The sequence below is a fragment of the Trichoderma aggressivum genome, assembly GCF_033847375.1.
Source record: "Trichoderma aggressivum f. europaeum strain CBS 100526 chromosome Unknown scaffold_038, whole genome shotgun sequence".
Lineage (NCBI taxonomy): Eukaryota > Fungi > Ascomycota > Sordariomycetes > Hypocreales > Hypocreaceae > Trichoderma > Trichoderma aggressivum.
Genome location: NW_026946404.1, coordinates 343,152 through 367,253, shown reverse-complemented (window position 1 = coordinate 367,253; position 24,102 = coordinate 343,152). Strand labels below are relative to the sequence as shown.

The window sequence follows — 24,102 nt, the reverse complement described above, 5'->3', positions numbered from 1 at the left end:
AAGGAATTTATATTTCAAAGTAACATGCAGGAAAAGTGCTGGACCAATCTATACTACCTATCGCTGTTGCCCCAAGATTTTTAAAGTTAAGTTGCGTTGAACTCTTGCTTTGAGTATTCGACAGTGGCAAGGATGGAAAGGAGTCGATGTTACAACTCTGGCTCTTATGGTTGCGACAATGGGCCTACAAGGGTAGGCGGAACTGGTATAACTTTTTACAATATAATTAAATTGGAATATAAAAATTCTTTTAATACTATTACTGGCTACACAATGAAATTATTTATTTACTATATAAAATCGACTTGGAAATTTCCTCCATGTATCTACGGAGGTCAATTATCGGCTTCCTTGTAATCCTCTTAGTAAGTGGCAAGGTATCCAAGAAAGTTGTAGTAAACATTCTCCCCATTCAAAGAGTAAGCGGGATGCGCGACGTAGTATTATGGCAATACACCACTTATTCGTAGAATCCACCAAAGGCTTTAATATGTAGTTAGCATATATGTTTGCAATAGTTCAATGTTTCCGACACTTAACCCAGTAGAGTTTGAATAGCAAGCAATGAGTGCAGTCGCCATGTGGGGTGTGAATAGGCGAACCCCAATGTTCACGGAAAGCCGTGAATAGTATTGGCAATTGGTAAGCATATATTCCACGTCATAGCTATACAGAGTTCAGTATTGACAACTGTTTGAAAAATTATAAAGATCAAGTAGAAACCTCTCCAAGTTGATCATATGCACTCAGTGTCAACATCATTTCTCTCGATTCGACAAAACATGGCCGCGGAAACTCTCTCGCTTGCAGGAAAGACTGCCTTGATCACTGGATCGGGCAGAGAAACTGGCATCGGGGCTGCCATCGCTAGAGCTTTTGCCCGAAACGGTGCAGCTGTTGCAATTCACTATGTCTCAGAGGGCTCGAAAGCGAGGGCTGAGAAAGTGGCAGCCGACATTAGTCGGGAATTCGGAACCACAACAACCGTCGTACAAGGATCGCTGGAAAAAGCTAGCACTTCGACGAAGATAGTCCAAGAGACTCTGGAAGGACTTAACGCTGACCATATTGACATTCTCGGTACGTACTTGCAACAACCTGAAAATTTTCAAAGAGACTCGAAGGTGGCTTATAATTTGCTGTGATCCAGTGAATAATGCTGGCTACGGAACCCCAACGAATCTTACAGAGGCAACGCCAGCGATACTGGAAACCGAATTCGGGATCAATGTCTTTGCCACCATTTACCTGACACAAGCTGTCATTGGAATAGGCAAAATGCCCAGAGGAGGGCGTATTATCAACGTTGGCTCCATCGTCTCAAAACTCGGTCCTGAACTCAGCGCAGTCTATGCCGCGGCAAAAGCTGCGCAGGATAGCCTTACGGCGTCCTGGGCTGGTCAGGTGAGCTCCCGTACCAAGCCGCTTATTTTCACGGGACAACCTTTCTCTAATAGCAAGTACTAGCTTGGCCGCAACCATGGAATCACCGTCAATAGTCTTGCCCCGGGACCAATGATGACGGACTTGGCGAAAGGCGTCTTGACTACATCCGACGGATCCGCGTCTGAGTTACAGATTGGGCTGATGGCACAGACGCGAGCTGAGGCGCGACTTGGGACAGTCAATGATATGGCCGATGCTGCGTTACTGCTAGTCTCTGAGAAGAGCCGCTGGCTTACCGCACAATGGATTTCGGTCAGCGGTGGAGTCACCGGAACTATGTGATTAAGAGTGTTAAGGCTTGGCCATGGTATATGCAAGCCATACGCTACTATTATACAGTGAATTTAAAATAATGGGGCGGAGAGTAGCTCGCGATAGATTTTGCTTTTGTGCCGGAACCAGGCACTCTTTCGCCTCGCTCGCCTTTCTATGTGATGAAGTAGTGCCGACTATCCGCCAGCAATGCAGCTTTCTTGACTGCTAGGCGTTTATGCAAATGAGGTGGCTCCTTTCAATAGAGTCGTGATAAGCGGATCTCTACCAAGCATCCGGCTCCTGAGACTGTCCGTTTCGAACACCGTCACCCCTCGCTGTGCATCGGTGGCCGTGATTGCAGATTAGGGGTATTCATGTAGGAAGGAGACCTATTTTCTATACGTTCGAGGCTGCGGAGGTGGAAAACAAAAGACCATTGACCGCTGTAAGAATTTCGGTTTGACGGCCTTTCAATGGCTTGTCACTTTTCTTATTTAGGTCTATGCGAAAAGCAAGAGGTGGGGTTTGGAAAGATGCGTCAATTTAGTTGAATAGTAGGGTTCTGGACAAGGTACCTGGACGACGAGAACTTTGAAACAATGCGAATGCTCGTAATTTAGTTGAAACTGATGATTTAACGGCCCATCTGATATGTAGTAGTTGACATCAGCGACAAGGAGAGCTTGGAGCCCACTCGTCAAGCCCTGCGTAGACGATTATCGCAATTCTTCCAACATGTCTAAAGCCCACATTACAATACGGTGCTATCAGGGGCTGCTGATCCCGCTAGCACTGAAACCAAGGACACTACTCCGTATGTGGCAAACGATGAATCTTGCCGTGCCTGACAAATGGAAGAAAATTAATAAGCCAATTATTGCACGGAACTCCGTGAAAATGGACTTTAGGGGGCAACTCACGCCCCGGAATTCAAGCAGAATAGATGAGCCAGACGAATTTCATCTCTCGATTGTGAACTGAACCATCGGTAATGATCAAAATGTACAACGAGCAAAAGCGCAGACCTTCCAGTACCCACGAAGCAAGCCGTCATTGTCCGCTATGCAAGAAAACATTTGCTCAAGGTATGAGAATATCTGAAAACTCATAGAAAAGAACCTAGCAGCAGTCCCTTATTTCCGACACCTATTGATATCTATCTGCCAGAATCCTCATGCAAGCGGCACTACTACTACTGTCGCTCCAAACTTCCTGACACGAACATATCTCGCAAGCGATCTTGCGCCGCATGCGTTCAGGCAAAAACTCGTTGCATCGTGCCTAATAATACTGCTTCCGAACCCTGCGTTCGCTGCCATGAGCGGAGTATGGAATGCGATGTTGCCGCTATCGCAGTTAACTCCGGCAAAGAGAGAGAGAAGTCGGAACTTCATGGGAGTGCAGCATCTCTGACGCTCTCCACAGTATCCAATCGATCTATAAACTTGGAAGATAGCACATTTCCACAAGCCTCTCCTGACTCTACAGCCCACTTTGGATGGTCAACTGAAGAGAGTTGGAATACTATCCTCAGAGATTCCGATATGTTTGAGCTTGAGATTCCACTTGGTCACCAGAGCACCCATTGTCTACCTTATCCATTTAATGAAGAACACATTGCGTGGGAAAATAGTGTATCTCCCTTGGCACTGGAGGACTTATCTGGCCCTTCGCTCTTTGAACATCGAATTTTTTCTAGGCCAAAAGGTCCCCTGGTGTCGTTGGCGATGCGGATATTGCGGTCGTATCCTTTTATGATGCTCCAAAAGACTGCGCTGCCTCCGTTTATTAGCCCTTTACAATCAAATTGGATTGGGACTGGGGTAGGGCCGCCACAACAGGTGAGTTAATGCTTTTCCTCGTCAGACGGCTCCAGCTTGAAAATATAATCATCATAGTCCGCTCTGAGCCTCCTCAGACACCTCTCTGGGCGGTAGCTCCTTTTACTGACATTTCTTAATGAGCAGTCGCTACTTACGTGCATGGGCCTAGTCCATTTATTCAAGAGTCGAACCGATTTAAACAGGAATCTTGTATGGAGGCTGATCAAGCTCGAACAAGAAAATATATTTTTCAAAGTATGTACTAGTTCAGTTCTTGTTATTTGAACCAGCGATTAACTCTTGGTAGCATGCGGAATTCGACAAATGGGAACTCCTGGCTGCTTTCCAATCTCTGCTCGTCTACTGTTTGCTGCGCCTCCAAGAACAGCCATTGAGCAATGACGGCTTAGGGTTCGGCTTCGAAGCCGCCCTTCTCACCACAGTGAATGTAAGCGAGCTGCAAACCAAATCTTCCCGCCGTATAATATGCGCTCTACTCTGATAACCACGGAAGCATGTATTCAATGCACTAGCATTATCGGCTGGTGGGATCCCCAAGATGAACCTCCCCGATGGCCCCGACGTAACCTGGACGGATTGGGTCTACAACGAATCAAGGAGACGGTGAGTACGGTTGTCAACGATTGTCGCTACTCAGTTCATACTGATCAACTGGGTAGGACGGTGCTTATTTTTCAGATCCTTAATATTTTGATCGAGATATCCACTGAGGCTTCTTCCTATCCGAATTGCGGTTTCATTCTTGTACCTCTCGCAAACAATGCAACTTTGTGGAATGCAAATAACATTGAGGAATGGCGAACAGAATTTGTACTCTGCACCAAGGAGCGAAAGGTCCACGCGCTCTCTCAAACTGGAGTGTTGACAAAGCTACTGTTAGTTGACGACTGTGTTAAACCAAGTAAACTGAGTTCGCTAGAGTGGGAAGAATGGAGGGCCGAGGTTGGTGAGATAGGGACACTTGTGATGATAGTGGGAGCGTTGTTATAGTTCGATAGTTGTCTGTTCCACGCGCTGAGATGTGTAGTTGGGTCTAATAATGTATGGGTGAAAGGTCTTCATTGTCTATCAAAACGTCGCGGGCAGGACCTCTTATATATACACAATCTACGAGATTCACAGACAGATTGGTCAGGGATACCCTGCAACAACACCAAGATCTTGAAGTTCGTACTTGTTCACTGGACTTACCTGGTACTTGGGGGTCGCCTCGGGTAGGTTCCTAGGTACAAAGCCTGATAATTCTGGTCATCCATAATGAAAAGAAGCCCAAAGTACTCGTCGGAATTAAGTTGGCTTATTCCCTCTCGCTGAAGCTTGCTATCGTATTAAAATAGGAGACTTTTGCAATGCGAGTTTCTAACTATATGACTTTGAATGGTATACATTACTATGGTAAACGTTCTTCTAGCCTTTCAGATACGAAAATGCTATCTAGATCATACCAAGGCTACAATTAGCCTCACTGCACCACATTACATCAAGGTAAATTAAGTTCGCCAAGGTAAGCTCAACAATAAGGCTTCTATAACAGTTGTTTAAGTGGTCCTCCGTCGCAATCTACTGGATGGATTTGGAGCAGATAAGGTCCGTATCAGCTAGATATGAACTGTGGTAACGCCTCATTCGATAGGCTAGAGAATAAGACATGGAAGGTGAATAAGTATACATAGTCGCCGACTAATTTTCTATAATACATTCGCTGCTCATACTTCTAAAATATACACCATTGACAGGAAAGCGGTTTCCTTGATATCATTCTGATGTTGCCGGCCTGGGCTGGCTAAGAATGACATCGAGGACCTTATGGTCGTCGTAAGTCGCAACAGTGCGCTCACACAAGGCCGCCACGCGCTCTTTGCTCTGCAAACCGTCGGGACAGATGAGCCAGATGACGTTGGTCATGAACGAGCGCCGGAATTCGATCATGACTTCGGGGTCATTGTGACGGTCAAACTTGTGACCACCAAGGCGGTGCAGCGCATCGAGGTAGTGATCCAGGATCTCCATTTCATGTGAGCGGCGATCTTCAACACTTAGCATGGCTGTCATGTGATAGACAACATCATGGAAGCAGGATCCAAAGTGGAAGGCTGACCAGTCAAGGAAACCGATGCGTCCGCTAGACGTAAAGTAGACGTTACCGGTGTGGGTATCGCCGTGAAGGAGTGTGCGGAATCTCGGGTTACGCTCCGCATAATAGCGGTCCAGCGCCTCATTACATCGCTTACCATCCATTAGGTACTCAGGAAGCTGGGGCCGGCCAGGAGCTCGTACGACTTCATCCCATGACGTGCACATGAATTTTTCGCTTGCGGTATATGACATCTTTTCGTTGTGTTCTTTCTGTGCGCTTAATAATTTTTGAAGAAAGGATAGAGTTCATAGACCGAGAGCCGAATGACCATAGAAGGAACATAGACACAGTAGATATGAAGTGCACTGATTTTCAATTCTGAAAAGCAGCGGGGCTCTTGCGTCTTATATAGCCAACGCATCTATTGATTACCCCTCAGAACTCATCGATATCTACATTGTACTCCGTAACTTCATCCTGCTCATATAAGTAGTAGTATTTATTATCAACTTCGTTTCCAGCAGGGTTGTTAGCCCTTGTGTGCAATGTAGCTATCAATGCAGACAGCGTCTCGTTAGCAGAGGCGGATTCTACTCCTCTGTATCACGTCCAACAGCGTAACGAAACTCCACAAAGACTATTTCGACGCTCAAAATAGCGGTGTAAAGCAAAAATCAGACAAGCAAAGCAAGCAAAGAAATGATGGCATACGCTTGGTGGTGGTGATACGCAGTATGTACTACTCGCAGGTGGGATTCCACGCACTGAAACGAATTACATCAAACATTGACACAGGTTCATTTTTTCACTTTCCTCTCGCTTGCCAAGCGGCGCCAAATCTGCAACAGCCACTTCCAGGGCTACTCGACTTGTCATCAACCCACCCTGAGTACCGAGCATAGGGACTAAACCTTTTTCATTCTACATCTCTCTCAATAACCTCCTTAGTGCTACTCATGAAGAGGAGGGATCAATTGAGTTAACTTGATGTTTCTTAGAACGTCGGTGTATTTTGTTGGACTCCCAGCCTATGCAGCTTCTAACCTTCAAGCCTGGTTGCCTTGTTGCCAGAAGCGAACGGCGAACTATGGAGTGGGGTCAATCTAAATCGCCCGATTTTGAACCCGCTTTCTGGTAGACATCATGTACCAAAGTGCCGCAGTAACTAACGAGGAACTAGCGTTAGCTATGATCAATTTACGCACTCGTGTATTTGGTTATATAAATCATTGTTTGATGCTGAATAACTACCGGAGATATATAATTGGGATTTGTAAAGAAAAAGAAAAAGAGAGAGAAGGGGAAGAAACATTACATCATCTTTCTGGGACGCGGTGCTACTATGACCGACCTTTGCGTTACTTGTCCACTTGTCCACTTGTCCACTATCACATCATGCGGGGTAGATATTCACGGCCCGTGTCAGAAATTTACCTCCCTGGACAAGACACTGAAGACTTCGAAACAGATGTCTGGTGGCCCTGGTTGCCCTGGGAAGCAAACCCCTTTCACAACGCTTGATGTCGACATACTTGTATTTCTTTGTCATATTCGTAAACTCGTTTCCCCGTCAGTTTTAGCCATTTATTTTGTGTCCAGAAGACGCAAAGTGAGAAACAAAAACCGCAGGTCCACTGGCGGTATTCCAACCATGGCTAAAGATCTGACAACCACTGTGTATGAGCCTACACAACCCGAAGGCCTGGCGCTCGCGTTGATGAATGTAAGTATCATCTTCACTGTCATTTATGTGTTCGTTATGCTCTTGCGGTTCTATGTTCGTGTCTCGCTCAGCTGTTTTCCGTCGAGGATTGGCTAATGCTAGCGGGCTGGGTATGTGGTGCAACGTTCTACCCGCTAGACAACTCTGAGTTCGCTAACAGCAGTCGGCTTTACTTCACAAACTGCCAATCTCGAACACAGTATTGCCGTTATGGTTCTTTCATATAGCACTATGGTTTCGTACAACGATGTTATTACGGTCGGCATGATGTTCCATATGGGCTTGTGGACGATTATTTGGTCGTCCCTGTATGTATTGGATGGTGCACTCGATAAATCGAACATCGTCCAGACCATCTTTCGGCTAGCTAAGGGACTAAATAAAGGTTACATGCGCATTCTATGGGTTATATTCGCTCTAGGATGAATTGTCTGGTAGATTTCCTAGTCTGTAACAATCTTCCAGTGTAAACCCGTGTCAGCGGCATGGGGGAGATATGATACGTCAAGTTAGAGAGTCATTCTCAATGTGTCCTACTTCGTTTCGGTTGCCAATATCTTTACTGATATCAGCACTTCAATGGTGTCCAGTTTTCTGCTCCGCCATGTGCAGCTACCAAGGAAGCTGAAGATTGTAACAATGAGCATTTAGTCTCTGGGTGTTTTAGCCTCGGCGGTTACCATCCTTCGTATCAGGTATATATGTGCTTAAACTGCGATGAATGAAAGATATTGTATGATGAATCGTTCCTTACGGAGGGTAACGGAAGGAATTAATAAAAATATGAAAAGGTTGGCCCTGTGATACAGGTATTATCGCCAAGATTATCATGTTGACAGTCCTTGAGTGCGACCTAGGCATTATCGCTAGATCAATGGCCATGTTGCGCCATCTCTTGCGTATGGTCGCACCCTCTGGTCAATGTCTCGGGCATTGGAACACAATGACGTTAGAGCAGCGTGACCGTACGGGGGCGCTCGGAGTGTGGAATAGGCGACCAACCACGATGAAAGAGTGCTGAATTCAACAATGAACATAATAGTTAACGGTCAATTCTAATTTTGGCTGCTACTAGTCGGTCTCTATATGAAATAAAAGTTCTCTATATCGCTCTTATAAGGGTGATACCGTCAATATAGCTTTTACTTATGCTGAATGATTTATCATCGCCAGTGAGTAAAGTAATTAGGTGTTTTCTGACGTCACTTAGTCTAAGTTTTACATGTTATTAACCTGTCTCGATTGTGGTTCATGCGTTGGATAACATCACCTGACGTAAAATAACACCCTCTATATATCTTTCACATATGAATAATGAATAGAGGAAAGGAACTTTTGATGACAGAAATATACTGTCTTTCAACGAAAAGGCAGCCAAGAAACTTATTGACAAGGTATTTCTGAAAATACATCATTCGGGACAACTTAATAACAGCAACATGTTAGGAGAAGAAGAAAAAAGGTGAAACTGAATGAAAGGAATAAAAGGCAAACATAGTATATTTTGGTTGATTAGTTGTCTGTTTTATTATTTACACATAAGTAGTAACCTAGTGACACAAAAGTACATTATTCCAACTTCATTAAGAGCTCGCATTTTCAGGTCCAGCATTAGCTACATGCCATATTTACAAAGCAAATGCAATACAATTGTGTTAATCTAAAGACATGTATCAGGCTGTTGGGAGTGTGTGTTTGAGACGGAGGAAACGGGGGAGTATAGGTCTTGTATCTTCCACCAATGTCCGGAAACTATTGAGCTAACACAGCAGTACTAGTTATTGAAGAATAATTCGAGCTATAAGCCGTTTTCCATATCACATCTTACTCATTTCTCTCGCTTGTATTCACCATGAATGTTCGCATCACAGTCCTGGGATTTTATACCCAGGAGTGTTGGAAGTTTGTATGATCATGGAATCACTGATCAACCGGTTCATAGTACCTCTACGGTGCCACAGGATTTATGTAAGTTTATTGCATTCCAGTGTACAAGAATGTATGAAACATGCTATACGTAAAATCTCCTCCAATAGGTTTCCCAAGGCAGAGTAGATGTTTACAAGAGCGGGTATAAGAGCAGTATAACTAGTCTTATATTCGATCTTGCTTCTGTCACCCTTTCTAATTGGCAGCAAGGCATGCGGCTGCACCGGAATTGCAGTACTTCAGACCGTTAGTCATATCGCGAACTCTGTAGATTCAGGAACACTTACGTGTGAACAAGCATCCGAGGGATTATCACACTGATTTGAGATGGAATTGGAGAAGCAATTAGCAAGAATTTGGCAATTAAAGGCATCACCAATACAACAGCCAATAATGTGATTGTTGCAATTGCCGAAACAGCCAGGTGGGATTGTCTCTGCGAAGACACCTGCGGCCTGCAGGACGGCAATTGCGAGTACAACAAAAGGACGCATTATGATATATGAACTATGGCGTCAAAGGTCTCTCGAAAAATTGAAGGGTGAATAAACGAGTAGCGATTTTGCTTGCCGAGTTGTGAGTTTCGTGGTGAGTCTTGACAACCTTATTTATATCTTAGTTTATGGGTATTTTTTGCCTTGTCAACTTCTTCAACTGGCGGTGGAGGGATTATCCAATCTTACGTTAGCTATCAATACGAGTAGATCCACGAACACTTTCTCATTTACAATACACCTGCTGATTCTGGCTAAAGGATCCGCTCATACATACAATTATGGACAGTTGTCATCTGAATTACTTTACAATTGACAGGTGCTAGAAAATACGAAGCGACTTATAGCCTATCATAAATTGCCTTTCGTAAATCAAAACACGGATTACAACCTTAATCTGTGACATGTCGAACTTCTGAGATGCATGGTTTATAGATACTTGGTATAAACGGTAGTTAAAAGTGTAAGCCTACAAAATAGTTAGGCAGGTGGTTAAATTATTTTAATTGCAGCATTTGTTAGTTTTATGCCCCCTTGAAAACATAATGTATACAAATAATGCAAATAGTGAACTCTACCCACTTGTTTACCGTTCATGTTTTAGGTACGGATACTTTAAAGCCTCCATCGAGACCAGCACAGAATCATGAATTCAGCCGTGGCAGCTGGCTTCCAGATACTGATCATGTTTTTATCAAGCTTATTTATCTCCCAAGACATCATATCAACTTCCCTGAACACTCACCCTTATGCACGTAGCCCCTTTGGCCAGGCTCTTTGTATCCCTATTTTGCACTTGGACTTTGGAACATATTGAAATTGTAATGTATTGAATTCGGTCACAATTGCATATATTGATTGGCAGCAGATTCCTTTATAACATTGTCGCTCAGAATATATTGATCCTAGGAAGTACATATGTATTCGTGCAAGCTGGAAGAAAATAGTTGAGTGAAAGAGTAGCCATCAGGGCATCATATTTATAATACAACCTACCTCCAAATAACATCACGGAAATTCACTAGGATGCCCGCTCTTGTCTAACACAATAATTCTGTTTGTGATAACATCCGCCTAGGTCTAAGTGATTGATGGTTGATGCAGTGTGAGATCCCATCAGCCAATGACACAAATGGTCTTGCATCCGTTTTCAAGGCTGTCACACCGTATCTCAATTTGAGGTCTTTCTTCACATAATATCGAATATCGACCTCCAAAAACTGGCGCCATATCTCATTCTTTTTGTTTTATATGCCCCGCTAGAGCCAGGATAGAGGTCGGTATAAACCCTGTAAATTTATGTGGTAAGACCTACTCTTACCCACCATCACAGTGATATTAGCTCTTTGTGCAGATGTAACACCTGAGCCCAGTTTAGGTCTGTCTTTCATTCATGTATATTCGCTTAAGCAAGCATGGCATGGACTTCGCAAACCGTTTGGGCTTGGAGGAACAAACTTGAAAGTTGGGCATACATCGTTATGGGTGGCTAATCTCAGCTTACGTGCATATAAGTACGTAATAATAAAGTAGAATCGCCGTGTGATTTTGAGACAGCTATTAATAGCGCCGTTATCGTTTAACCCTACTAATATGCTTCCTTTTAATTTGTCTTATTCTGCAAGCTGTGTATCCCCTAAGCTACCTACAGGCATAGTTAGTCGTTCACCTGCAGCTGAAATCAGCAGCCCTCGGGTCTCGCTCGGATTTCGCAGCTTCAATCCAGCCTTGATGAACATACCTCGCCAATATGAATATCATCATATATCAGGCACTAACAAAATAGGTCTTTATTTACTGCAGTTATTGGATGCGTTGCTACTGTAGTGAAAATGCAATTCGTCACTACCTACGTCAGCATCACCGAGAGCCTGGCCAATGACTATGTCAGGCAACAGAGAATCTCCACCAAGTTCATTCGTGGTAAATACGTACTCTACTACATAGATGATGTTGGCGGCTTTCATTGGTCTGAGCGTCGTGCGTAATAACGCCACTGGTGCGATATGGTGTTGATTTGAGTTAATATGTCTGATTGTATTGCTACTGCTCACCTATATCCACAAAAATACGCCCAATATTGGGCTCTGATCAAATGATCTTGTATTAATTGCAGAATTGGAAGAGACCAAGGCAATGTGCTACACTATATAAGAGCAAACCGACCACTTCAATGCACGATGAGGGTTTCACTTTCAACCCATCCGAGCTAAATACTTGAGAATTCTTGCGAGAGACAGAGTCATCTAAATAAGACAACATGTCATCTGGAAACTTGCTTGATGCATACGACTACATTATCGTTGGAGGTGGCACAGCTGGCTTGGTTGTAGCATCTCGTCTGAGTGAAGACCTTCGTGCCACTGTCCTGGTCATTGAAGCCGGAAAAGATCATCGAGATGATCCACTTGTGTCAACTCCCGGATTCCTCGCTTTGCTATGTGGTAACGACAGCTACGATTGGAAATTCATCTCGACACCTCAGGTACCTAATGTCTTTCTACTTCAAATTTGTCACTTCTCAATAATGAATTAAATTATGACTGTTGCCCGTGCAATCTGCGGCTTTGGGAAACACACATGCTGATTATGTGCCCGGTATTTACAGCCCGGCCTAAACAACAGGGCTCTTAGCTTAGCTCGAGGCAAAGGTCTTGGTGGAAGTTCAGCCATTAATTTCATGCATACGGTATATCCTACAGCGGCATCAATCGACGCGTGGCTTAAACTGGGTAACCCAGGATGGTCATACCAAGATCTCGCACCCTATTACCAGAAGTTTGGCACAAGACATGCCCCAACCGACGAGATACGTGCAATCACTCGTATGAAGAGCCTAGATGACAATCTTTCAGGCTATGGACCTATCCAAATGTCTTACGGTCAAGGGTTTGGCAATACCAACACTGCGTGGATGGATGCACACACGTCATTGGGCTTAAAAGAGACAAATGATCCGATATCAGGGAGCGTAACCGGCGCATTCCAGAATGCCGCAAGCATCGATCCAACCACTAAGACACGCAGCTACGCAGCTTCAGCATATTATGATTCCCAGACCAGAAAAAGATCAAACTTGACGGTTCTCACGGAGGCCATTGTGCAAAAAATTATTTTTTTAGGCCAAGAGCCAGACGTTGTTGCGACGGGAATCCACATACGCGGAAAGGACGGGTCCATCAGCACTGTGAAAGCTCAGCGAGAAGTTATTCTTGCTGCTGGCGCAATTCAATCACCTCAAATTCTAGAAGTTTCGGGCGTTGGCGGACGCAAGTTACTCGATGCATTGGAGATCGATGTTATTCTCGATATTCCCGGAGTTGGAGAGAATTTACAAGACCATGCTCAAGTGTGTCAAAGCTACGAAGTGAAGGATGGTATTCCATCGATCGATATGTTTCGGGATCAGGAGCTTGTTGGTGCTGCTATCGCCCAATACCGTATCAACGGAAATGGTCCACTAGGCACCAACGCTTCTAGTACTTCATATCTGCCCATTGTTGACGAGAATGGTCTCTTATCCGCGGAATCCAAGAAAACCTTACTCGATGAATTCGTGACCGATTCATCAGATCGGAACATGGTACTTAAAGAGCTCTTGATGGAAGCTGGCGCTCCCGCTTTATCATATGTTACTTTCCCATGCCAAATCAACACGGACATTGAAGATCTTACAAACTTTTCGAACTATACTGCACCAGCCAAGCCAGAGAACTATTTCACGATACTTAATGCACTCGGACACCCGTTCTCACGGGGCACCTGCCATATTACTTCGCAAAACATTGGTATCGCCCCTACAATTGATCCGGGATATTTTAAACACCCGGTAGATGTGGAAATCTTGAGCAGAAGTGTAATGTTTGCGGAGCAACTTATGGCCACTGAACCTTTAGGCTCAACTATTCTTGCTCAACCAAACGGCAAACGTCTTCCAGAAACGATACCAAGTACACTTGAGAAAGCTAAGAAGATCGTCGGGGAGCGTGTTATTTCCAACATGCATCTATGTGGAACATGCCCCATGCTGCCACGCGACGAGGGTGGCGTGGTCAACAATCGCCTCTTGGTTTATGGCACTAGGAACTTGAGAATTGTTGACGCCAGCGTATTCCCGCTCATACCAGTAGGTAATATCATGACGACCGTTTATGCGGTTGCAGAAAAAGCGGCAGATCTAATAAAGGAGGATCGGAAGTAGACTTTTAGAGTATATGTGGTACCTCCTATTACACTATTGCGTTGATCCATAGCGAGCCTCTGTTTCTCCTTCGCACCTGCACAACGCTTAGAGCTGTCAAAACATGGCACCTTGAACACCGGAATAAATGGTTCATTAGCATGACAAAGGTATTTGCTCTTATTAGGGTTGGCTGGATGGAGCCCGCCACATTGCCATAGCGCCCATGATGCGATTTCGCTTCGATGCCGAGAATGTAAATTTTCCCTTCGTAAAAGAATACTTTGGATAGCGCACTGCGGGCTGTAGTTCATTGGTTGGCTATATACTCTGGCCACTCCGTCCACCTAGGATCTATTTGAAACAAAAAGAATTGCGCGCGGAATGTCATGTTTTCGACAATATTCCCCAGCACAGCTCATGGATGTACCCGCAACTGCGGACTTCAGATCGCTCTTCTGCCTTTTACTTTCTTATAAGTTAAAAAAAAAAAGCTCCGATATTCGTCTCAGCTAGCGACGTTCCAATGTGCCTTTAGACAGCCTATGCCTCGTTTTCCCATTAATGAGATACTGGAGACAGTGGATGGCTTTAATTATCAGCACGGCTAGCTACCAGCGTAGACCGCCTCGACATACGCCAGTTACATTCATTTCGGTTCTAGGCATAGTGATAACTGCCCCTTTCTTACTGCATACTTTGAACTCTTGAGGTCATTCAAAATGCGTGGCGACAGTATAGCAGCGGGCATCCAATAAGATTAACCACGGCTCAAGCCATGAGCCAGAGCTAATTCTTAGTGCCTCTAAGGGCGCTATTCCCGCCATTTCTACAGTTTACACCGCTAAGTCGAGCCTAGGATTACAAGTAAGCAGATGATAAGTTGTTGCTCGGTATTAAACTCTTATAAACTGAACACGGACATGTTTTTTTAAGCTCAGGGGGAGCATTTAGCCAAATCCCTACGGTTGAGAAAGCTTCAATACTGCGAAATACATCAATAGTATCCTGAGTATCATTTTAGCGGGTGGTTCACTGGAGACGGTTCATCGAACACACTTGAGCACAGAAAGACGGGCAAAGATATGTATTAACCCGCTAGATAGTGATGTCAAAAATCATAACGTCGTATCGGAGCCTCATTTCGTTCGCATCAATATTAAAATAGACTTGATGAATCAGAGCGGAACGCATCTAGTAGAGGATGTGGTGAATTGCCGAGTAGTGCTCTGGGGTACTTGCCGATTAGTGTTGTTATGAATAGGGCGCGGCGGGGGTTGCATTTGGATCCGGAGGGTGTCCGAGCAACATCCATTCTAAAGATGCCATTGTGGTAACCGTTGTTCGTTATGGGAGAGGGGAATTACGCTTATTGCGTTTGAAGAAGCTATCCAAGATAATCTAATTGTTCTTGTCTCTTTTTTTTTCTTACACAGTGGGCTTTTAAAGTGTTGATTTCGTCGCTGTCTTCTCCCCAACAGCTCCAACATGAGATCCTACAGGCATTGCATTCAAGCCTCCGCCAAGGTCAGATTATCGATCATACACCGTCGGATAGCATCGCCTATGGCATATCGTCCAGCTCCATTTCGCGCTTATTGCTCTGATCAAGGTATATTTTGCTGACATTCGCTCTCTAAGCTAATACAACAAGGGCAGTTATCTGACTCTCATTAGCACCTAGCAGCAATACGTCCAATCACACAATGCGTCTGATGCCACTTGGAGGCTCGATTACATATGGAGTTGAGTCCTCTGATAAAAATGGCTACAGAAAATATCTGCAGGATATGCTTATAGAGGAGGGAAATAATGTTACTATGCTTGGATCGCGAAGGGCTGGTTCCATGAGCAACAATGATCATGAGGGTTGGCGGGGCTTTAGAATTGACCAGCTAGAGAGCAAAGCCAAGAACTCTGTTCAAAAGCTCATGCCGAATCTTATTACGATCAATGCAGGCTCCAACGACTGCATCCAGGGCTTCGATATTGGACGTATTGGTAAGCGAATGGGCAATATGCTTGATGTTATTTGGGCTGTAGCTCCAAATTCAACTGTAATCCTATCTAACCTGATACTAAACCTCGACACTGAGGTTGAGTCACGCATAAGATGGGCCAACGATCAATTTCAGGGCATAGCACTCTTGAAGCAGAGCGAAGGAAAGAGGATCGTCTTTGTCGATATGCACAGTCAATTGGGGCCAAAAGAGAACGACATAAGCGATGGGACCCATCCAAATGATCAGGGATATCATAAAATGGCCAAAATATGGTACAACGGTGTTCTAGAAGCCAAGGCAAAAGGGTTTATCTCCTAATTTGATAGAAACTTAGATAATTTAGGTGCACCTAACTCAAACCGTTTACTTTATGGACCAAGTATCCCAACTCAACAGTCGATTTATAACAGCGTAGAATTCCCTATAGAGATCCGTAATACCTAATTAAAGATACTGTGAATACATTTGGAAAAGTCCTCGATGTCGTCTAAGAATAACACTGGTTGCTCCAGCCTTGCAAAATGCCCTCCCTATGTACGTTGATAAGCGATCGCTGTGAAATACAAGTGATTTTGTAAATCTTACCATCTCATGTGCTTTAAAGAATACTAAATTCGGGTAAAGTTGATAAGCCCAGGCTTTGGGAAGCAAAGCAAGATCACGCGGGAATTGCGAATACCCAAGTGGTTTTTCTTTCGATATCGGGATAGGATTTCCTTTGAGCAGCGTTTGTAGGACCTGTGCGTGGTATAGGCTGCGAGGAAAAGTATCCGTGAACCAGTAGAAGCTTGTCATAGCCAATATGGTATCGAGAGGCAGCGGTTCTCGTTGGTCGACCCACTCGAGGAACTTCTCGCCAATCCTAGTATCCTGTTAGCAAAACGTATAAAGTTGATTAATGGAACCAATCACCAAGCGAGCAAAGAGAGCGGATTGGAAGCAATAGCCAGCCCAACAGTAGCAGGGCGGGTTCCATGCTCAAGTGCAAATGCCAAGCCAGTTTGAGCCCAGGTTTCGGTTCGCTTCATTTCCTGTAGCTCCTCAGCAGACACACTATCGGACGAAGGTGCAGTTTCTCCCGGATTCAGTGTTAGCATATTGACTATAGTCCGTTAGATATACCTCCTCTTCCCATGTGCTTCTCAAGCAAGGCTTACCGTGTAAAGCTTTACACTCTTTGTATTTCATTGACATAATCCTTGCCAACATACTGCCAAGATCACCGCCCTGAGCAACGTATCCCTCGCCGAACCCAAGGTCAATCATCAACTGGTGCATGATGCGTGCAGCCTGGTCCAAAGTCATCTCGACGTTCTTATTAGGACTGCCAGATAGTCCATAATTTGGTAGCGATGGCACAATGACGTGGTATGGAAGAGTTGCGGGTGTGTACTTGTCGAGAAGCAGCTCCATCATGGGTAAAAGCTCGAAAACAGAACCCGGGAACCCATGTAGAAAAATGAACGGTATGGCGTCCATCTTCGAGGAAAACAGAGCCAAAAAGTGCATCTCAATTTCCCCAGACTCCGGGTCATCGACAGTGATCTTGAAGTTGGGGAATTTATTGATCCTCGCCTCTTGTTGGCGCCAGTCAAACGTCTCAAGCCATATTTCTTTCGCCTGGCTTAGCCACTCGTGAGACACTCCAAAGCGGCGATCATTGTGCCGATTCCACCATGTCGCAGGCCCGACCTTTGACAATTTCAGGAGCTCATGAAACTCGGACAATTTTTCTTCGGGGACATGCATGGTAAAAGGCTCAGGCTTGCCTGGCATATTAGTTGGCGTAACGTTAAAATGGCCTGTCATACTGTGAGCCTTGGGTTTGAGCCTATTTGAGGATTAGGAGCTGGAATATCGATGCAAGTTATGTTGAAAAGGGTTGATGGTATGTGAGACTGAACGGGAAATCGAGTGGTTCTTGTATCCGCGTAGTTTTAAAACGATTGCATGTTGGAATATAGCGATCTCCGATGCCACGGACGAAGCTCAAGGGCAGCTCAGTCGAGTTCGTACAGTGAGAAGGACAAGTGGGGTGGTTTAACGTCATGCCTCAGCCCGTCCACCGAGCTTTCGGTCGAAACAAGATACGCGCCAAAGTAAAAGCATGCCCTAATATTCCCTCGTCCACAACGGCCCTTGCAATAGTGGAACATCCATGGGTATTAGCAAAGTTGAGTTTCCGCATCTTTTGAAGCTGCTTAAAGGCCTTGCCAGTCAGCCGTCGCCTTTGCTCAACTTTGAAGAGGTCCCAGAGGAAACAGGCACTAGGAGCTATAATATCCAACGGGTACAGGTCTGACGGGCCACGAGTAGGCAACCCTAAGGTCCACTATTTCACCTTTGCCTTCGCGCTGCTCTGCCCCGCGTAGTAATCGGCGTCTCTCATGTACGTAATCCGGCTGCATCCTCAGCTGTCGCACCGCTTATCCGACGCGTACATCGAAACGTCTCTGCTCTCAAGTCCGTCGGTCAGGGGTGTCTCGTTTCCGTATCGAACGGCATCTTGCTCTGCCATCAGAACCGCGCTTTAGGTGCCAGTGCAGGATAACGTTCCTCGCATGGATGCCGCGTCAATCAAGCTGTCTGGGTCGCCACATGCGTCACGCGGCGAGGGACATGAAGGCAATGGCGGTTCTCAACCAAAGAGGAGAAAAGTACGAAAAGGGACGAGGAGCTGCTGGGAGTGCCGGCGACGGAAGATGAAATGCGTATTCGGGTCGCCGGCAAACACCGCCTGCATCAGCTGTAAGCGACGTGGTGCTAAATGTGTTGACCAGCAGTTCCCCGAGCAGATCTCAACACCTTTAGACCGTAGCCTTCAGATGGGAGACCGAGTCGTGAGAGTTGAAGCACTTGTTGAGCAGTTACTCAACAAAGCCTCCAGTACCTCAGATCCTTGCCCCGGGTCTACCACGACACAAGACAATGGAAAGTCTCGTGATGACATTATTAGCCCTACTACCAACAGCCCTGTGCTTTCGCAATTGCATAGTTGGTATGAACATTTGAATGTACGTGTCCAACGCTTAGAAGGCGTTCCAGAAAGCCTGCTTACTTACTTTGACAGCACGATGAGACCGCTCAATACGAAATCTTGGACTGCGATGGCAGCAGCAGACCTTTGCATCGAATACCTGATGAAAATCATTCCATTGGAATAGAAAAACACCTGGCATTATCCAGCGTCCTATATGAATCTTTACCTACACCACAAGACATCGAGATAATCGCCAAAGCGCGAGGTGACTTGTCTTCTCGTTTTTATCAAATGTTGACTGTCCCGTACAATGATCTTGACCGGAGCGACTCTCAGCAGTTAGATAGCCTACTTGAGCGGCCGGGATCAAATGCCCACCCTGTTCTGATAGGGTTGTACATGCTTAGGATCGCTACCTTCTTACAACATCTCCATCCGGATCTTCATAGCAACATTACAGGATTATCAGAACCTCCGCGTCAGATGATGAGCCGCCTGTTCAGCACCGCTATCAGCCTCGTAACCATGAACGAAAGTCTTATCAGCAGCATTGAAGGGCTGGAGTGTGTGATGTTGGAGAGTTTGTGGTATACAAATGGCGGAAATCTGCGCAAAGGCTTGGTTGCAATTCGGAGGGCCATGACCATTGCGCAATTGATGGGGCTACATCGCTCCTCCATGAGCCCACCGCGGCGGTGTAAGCTTTTGAACTCAGAAAAGAAAGTTCATCCAAAGTTTATATGGTTTCGTATAGTATTTGCGGAACGACATCTTTGTCTCATGCTGGGTCTACCTCAGAGTACTGTCGATCAAAGCATGGCTTCCAAGGATATGCTCGAAAACGATACACCCATGGGGCGTCTTGATCGCATGCACTGCGTTATCGCATCTCGTATCCTCCAGCGCAACCAGTCCGACCCAAGCTCCCACGATTTTGCATTAATGCTAGAATTAGACGAAGAGTTACAGAAAGCGGCTGAAGATTTGCCTAAAAGGTGGTGGCTTCACTCAAATCTGGCAACCACCTTGGACGACCCTGAGACGCTTTTCTGGGATATGCGGCGGCTATTCCATCAGCTATTCCACTACACTCTTCTCAACCAGCTCCATCTTCCCTACATGCTCCGCTCCTCAATCAACGGACGCGACTACCAATACTCACGGATTACCTGCGTCAACGCCTCCCGAGAGGTTCTCTTGCGCTTTATAACATTCCGAAGCTCCGACCGTATTGCTTTTTGGTGCCGGACACTGGATTTCCTCTCCTTGATGGCGGCTATGACACTTTTGATAGCACATCTTGACGGGCACCGTCAAGCTTCCATGTCTTCATCACGCGCGCAGCTGCAGCAGGCAGCAAGGTCAGAGAACTTGCTGACGCACCAACGTCCCGGGGACCGTGCGATGATAGAACAGGTACAGGAGAGTATGGAGGAAGTCAGCCGAAGAAACGAGGATGCGCTAGGAGCACGGAGCGCAGAGCTACTCCGACGACTGCTGTCTATTGAGGCCGAGGCAGCCGGAGGCCATAGAAGAAGTGTGGACAGCGTAACTGTGCGGTTACCAGCGACTGTTGAAGATCCAGCGGGTGAAGCAAATGAAGAAATGGCCAGCGTTGTGAGCGTCTACATACCATATTTTGGTACCGTTAAGATCGCTCATGGAGGCATCATCTCCAAGGAGACGCCTACAGCGCAAACGCACCTCGCAGATAGAGTTGATCAAGGCCAGATACAAGCTTCCCAAACAGATTTTTCCGATGACACCGTCGAAGTTTTAAAGGCTTGGAGTAACACTCCAGTCAATAGAAACAGCAACAATAGCCGACAAACAGATACAGATGTTCGAGTAGGAAAGCCCTCAGTATTGGCTCCCTCTGCCGGGGATTACAATAATGCTACACAAGAAATCAGTATAACAGAGGGCTTTCTACAACAAGAGGAAGATCTCCTATTTACCAATGGGGCTGATGACTGGGTCTACCAAAGCGTTGATATGGCCCGTTTTGATACCTTAATGAGAGATGTGGGAGATGACGCAGGTGAAATACCGGATAGATGGGGGGAGCAGAACGTGCTCTAACTGTCAGCAATTAACCACAAGCTATAGACAGCTGGAAGGGGAAACCGGCCGAGAGCATACGATAAGCCTGTAATATTGAACTATATGAATATATTATGAGCATTTAGGGCCATGTCCCTTTCACTCCAAGCCGTTGTCCTTTCTGACAACCCTGGTAACCTCATCCCAGTTGATTATTCCTTTGAACCCCCGCTGTAAAAATGTCTCCCCCATCATACTTGCCCAATAGCCCTTAGATGCTCCTGTTCCCACCCAAAGCCACTCTCTCATTGCTCCAAATCTCCAAGGGCCAAAACCCCAGCCTCGCCCCTTTTCCACTTCGCTCACCACCAGCTCTGCATACCCCGCCCCTTCCATCTGCTTTTCCGGAACCCCCAGCTCCATCTTCCCAGCCATAGCTTTGTACAAACTATTTTCCGGTACTTGATCTGTCCCGTTGGCTTCTAGTTTGCTCTCTATATAGCCGGTTGGACACGTCAAGACATGCACGTCGAAAGGGGAAAGCTCTATTGCGAGAGTACGACCATATGAGTTCAGTGCTGCCTTGGTCATTGCATAAGGACCTTTGAAAGGAAATGGCGTTACAGATGACGCCGATGAAATATTGACAATCGTGCCTTTAGTTGCAATGAGAAGCGGCAGGAGACTGGACACAACAGCCATGAGGCCGAAGACGTTCGTGTTAAAAATAGAGTAGACGTGCTCTAGTGAGACATCGGCCAATGCGCCACGGGTAAGAATTCCCCTTGATATATTTGTTAAATGTCCAAGCTCAAACAGTAATAAGATGAACCAAAATTAATCCCACTTACGCGTTATTGACCAAGACGTCTAGCTTCCCATCACAGAGTTTCTCTACTTGTACCTTCATTGCCGCGATACTCTCTGGTTTAGTTACATCAAGAGATATTGTAGTCATCCCCACCTTCTTAAGGTGAGAAATGGCGTCCACCTTGCGAGCAGTAGCGACAACATAATAGCCTATAAAGCCGGAAAGAGAAGGGAAGAATGCGTCAGCAATTTTTTTTTTTTCCTTTTCACTGATCATCAGCTTGTATCTTGGGATTGAGAAGATACCTTTGACTTGGAATTCTCTCGCTAACGCTTCACCGATTCCACTTGAACATCTAGGGGAGAGATTGTGTTAGAAATATGGCCAAGAAGTTCTATATCACAAATATATATACCCTGTAATGAGTACTGTTTTGCGCTGGCTGCTTGATGCCATGATGGAGTGTAAATCATGTACCCCTTCGAAACTGCGAGATATCTGTTGGTATATACGCACCAGATTTCATTTACGGAAATGTTGCCAACTCTACAGAGAGAAAAGGCCAGATTTATATCCATGGATCAGTTACATATCAAGGATGAGGCTTTCGATATCACTACGACTGCTCGTCCTGCCTGGTCTGATTTCCAAGTTGGGATAGTGGAGCTGCTTACTCGCCATGTCTAATCTTGACAAGTTTTGCGATCCAGGGCTGGGCATGTTTCGACGACGCGACTATACCAAATTAGGCATTTGGAGCTGCTTATGCCCCAGGGCTGAAATGGGGCGTGGTGCGGGTAATTCCGATTCACGTGCTCCATAAGCTCGAAATGCTTCCCTGGCTCCGTCTCCCTAATACAAAACTCTATGCTTCATAGACCACATTCGTGGCAGATTCACTGATGCCGCGAATATTCTCTCCTGCATAGCAATGGGTCCAAAGACAGAGGTATCACCAGGAATGAAGACCACAGAACCCACTGGAAAAGGGCCTTCGCAACTGCCGGGACAGGGAAGACTCGATGCCAAGCTCCCTCGGATTGTTGTTGCGCAACAACCAGCACTGCACTTCATCACTGCCACTCTGCCAGAAGATATGAACAACGTGCAGGCGCTAAGTCAGATCAGATCGCATGTATCCAAGGAGTCTCACGCTCGCCGCCGGCGAGCTCTTACTGAGAAGCTGGCGCTGTATCATGCGAGCCGGACCGGCGTCAATCAACAGCTGTGGGCTCGTATTAGCGATGTCAGTAAGGACGCCTGCGGTATTTGCTTCCCCTGGCCTCTCTCCAAGGATGAATTCTTCTTGTTCAATTTCTGTACGCAACATTATTAAACCTGTCCCCTTTTGATATCCTAACTTGCTCCATAGTCTTAGAATGGGTAATTCCGAACGCTTGGACTGAATGCATCACGGAAGAAGCGCAACAAGCTTTCCAAAGAAGCATGAGGTCACTTTTTATCCCTATTGCCATGACAGACAAAAGCCTGTTTACAGCTATTATGTATGTGTCGGCCCGAAGATACAGTCTTATTTCAAACCATGCTGCAGAAGCTGAAAAATATCACGAGCGGATGATACATTATCTTCTGTTATGCCTACGGAAAATCAAACAGGTCATCAATATGCAAAGTTACCCAACAGATGCCGCTATGGCCCTAGTGCTCTGCATGGCTACTGAAGCAGTACGTATTGATCGTCGTTCCCTACCCAAACCTATGTGTGTTCTGCGCTCAAATGGCGCATGGAAGGCCAGTGTGATAATCAAAACTCGCTCATAGTACTGGGAGGGGCAACCAGAAGCGTTTAAAATTCATGGGCTGGCCTTCACCGGGATGGCTGAAGCGCGTAGAGCATGTCCAGAGAAGGGGGAAGTTGCTCCATTTTTATTGGAGATGGCATCGAAATCAATATACGACCCAAGATTTAATATTGTGATGGGCCCTTCTGATACGAGTTAGTTAGGCGACATATATTAAAGAATGCAATATTTAATATTTCCAGACTAAAACGCTCTGTCTTTGTATGGCCTAAATGGCGATTATTCCTACAGGTAAACCCCCACCTTAAGGACACGTCCATGGGCTACTTGCCGCGAGGAAATAATAAGAGTAATATACTTATCCTGCTTAACATCTTTATGCGCGTCGTTTCCTCAAATCGTCATTCGGCAGAGCAGGGGTAGTATTTAGGACTTTCTCTTCTTTTTTTAGTTATACTATCACGGTATACCAAGACTGTATCAAAGTAGTTTGTGCAATACATATTGATCGGTACGGTAATATCCTGTACGGCGGCTCATCTCAATATCAGAGT

At 45.6% G+C, this 24,102-nt stretch overlaps 7 protein-coding genes across 7 annotated transcripts; 4 read left to right on the top strand and 3 right to left on the bottom strand.

The window, feature by feature from the left end:
- Positions 1 to 782: 782 nt before the first annotated feature.
- Triagg1_8149 (uncharacterized protein) lies at positions 783 to 1,728 on the top strand (the record flags this gene model as incomplete). Its single annotated transcript, XM_062902964.1, has 3 exons — positions 783 to 1,080; positions 1,151 to 1,404; positions 1,468 to 1,728. 3 exons carry the CDS (start codon positions 783 to 785, stop codon positions 1,726 to 1,728), a joined length of 813 nt encoding a protein of 270 aa, XP_062752994.1.
- A 3,572-nt stretch (positions 1,729 to 5,300) lies between these two features.
- On the bottom strand, positions 5,301 to 5,873 carry Triagg1_8148 (uncharacterized protein; the record flags this gene model as incomplete). Its single annotated transcript, XM_062902963.1, has 1 exon — positions 5,301 to 5,873. One exon carries the CDS (start codon positions 5,871 to 5,873, stop codon positions 5,301 to 5,303), a length of 573 nt encoding a protein of 190 aa, XP_062752993.1.
- A 6,155-nt stretch (positions 5,874 to 12,028) lies between these two features.
- On the top strand, positions 12,029 to 13,969 carry Triagg1_8147 (CAZyme family AA3; the record flags this gene model as incomplete). Its single annotated transcript, XM_062902961.1, has 2 exons — positions 12,029 to 12,253; positions 12,377 to 13,969. The coding sequence occupies 2 exons, from the start codon at positions 12,029 to 12,031 to the stop codon at positions 13,967 to 13,969; spliced, it is 1,818 nt and encodes a 605-aa protein (XP_062752992.1).
- Positions 13,970 to 15,654: 1,685 nt separating this feature from the next.
- On the top strand, positions 15,655 to 16,269 carry Triagg1_8146 (CAZyme family CE3; the record flags this gene model as incomplete). Its single annotated transcript, XM_062902960.1, has 1 exon — positions 15,655 to 16,269. The coding sequence occupies one exon, from the start codon at positions 15,655 to 15,657 to the stop codon at positions 16,267 to 16,269; it is 615 nt and encodes a 204-aa protein (XP_062752991.1).
- Positions 16,270 to 16,391: 122 nt separating this feature from the next.
- On the bottom strand, positions 16,392 to 17,727 carry Triagg1_8145 (uncharacterized protein; the record flags this gene model as incomplete). The annotated part of the gene is made up of 4 exons (XM_062902959.1): positions 16,392 to 16,481; positions 16,537 to 16,813; positions 16,864 to 17,053; positions 17,163 to 17,727. The coding sequence occupies 4 exons, from the start codon at positions 17,725 to 17,727 to the stop codon at positions 16,392 to 16,394; spliced, it is 1,122 nt and encodes a 373-aa protein (XP_062752990.1).
- A 785-nt stretch (positions 17,728 to 18,512) lies between these two features.
- On the top strand, positions 18,513 to 21,013 carry Triagg1_8144 (transcriptional regulator family: Fungal Specific TF; the record flags this gene model as incomplete). Its single annotated transcript, XM_062902958.1, has 3 exons — positions 18,513 to 18,965; positions 19,022 to 19,628; positions 19,686 to 21,013. The coding sequence occupies 3 exons, from the start codon at positions 18,513 to 18,515 to the stop codon at positions 21,011 to 21,013; spliced, it is 2,388 nt and encodes a 795-aa protein (XP_062752989.1).
- Positions 21,014 to 21,133: 120 nt separating this feature from the next.
- On the bottom strand, positions 21,134 to 22,061 carry Triagg1_8143 (uncharacterized protein; the record flags this gene model as incomplete). The annotated part of the gene is made up of 2 exons (XM_062902957.1): positions 21,134 to 21,758; positions 21,826 to 22,061. 2 exons carry the CDS (start codon positions 22,059 to 22,061, stop codon positions 21,134 to 21,136), a joined length of 861 nt encoding a protein of 286 aa, XP_062752988.1.
- Between the last annotated feature and the right edge of the window lie 2,041 nt (positions 22,062 to 24,102).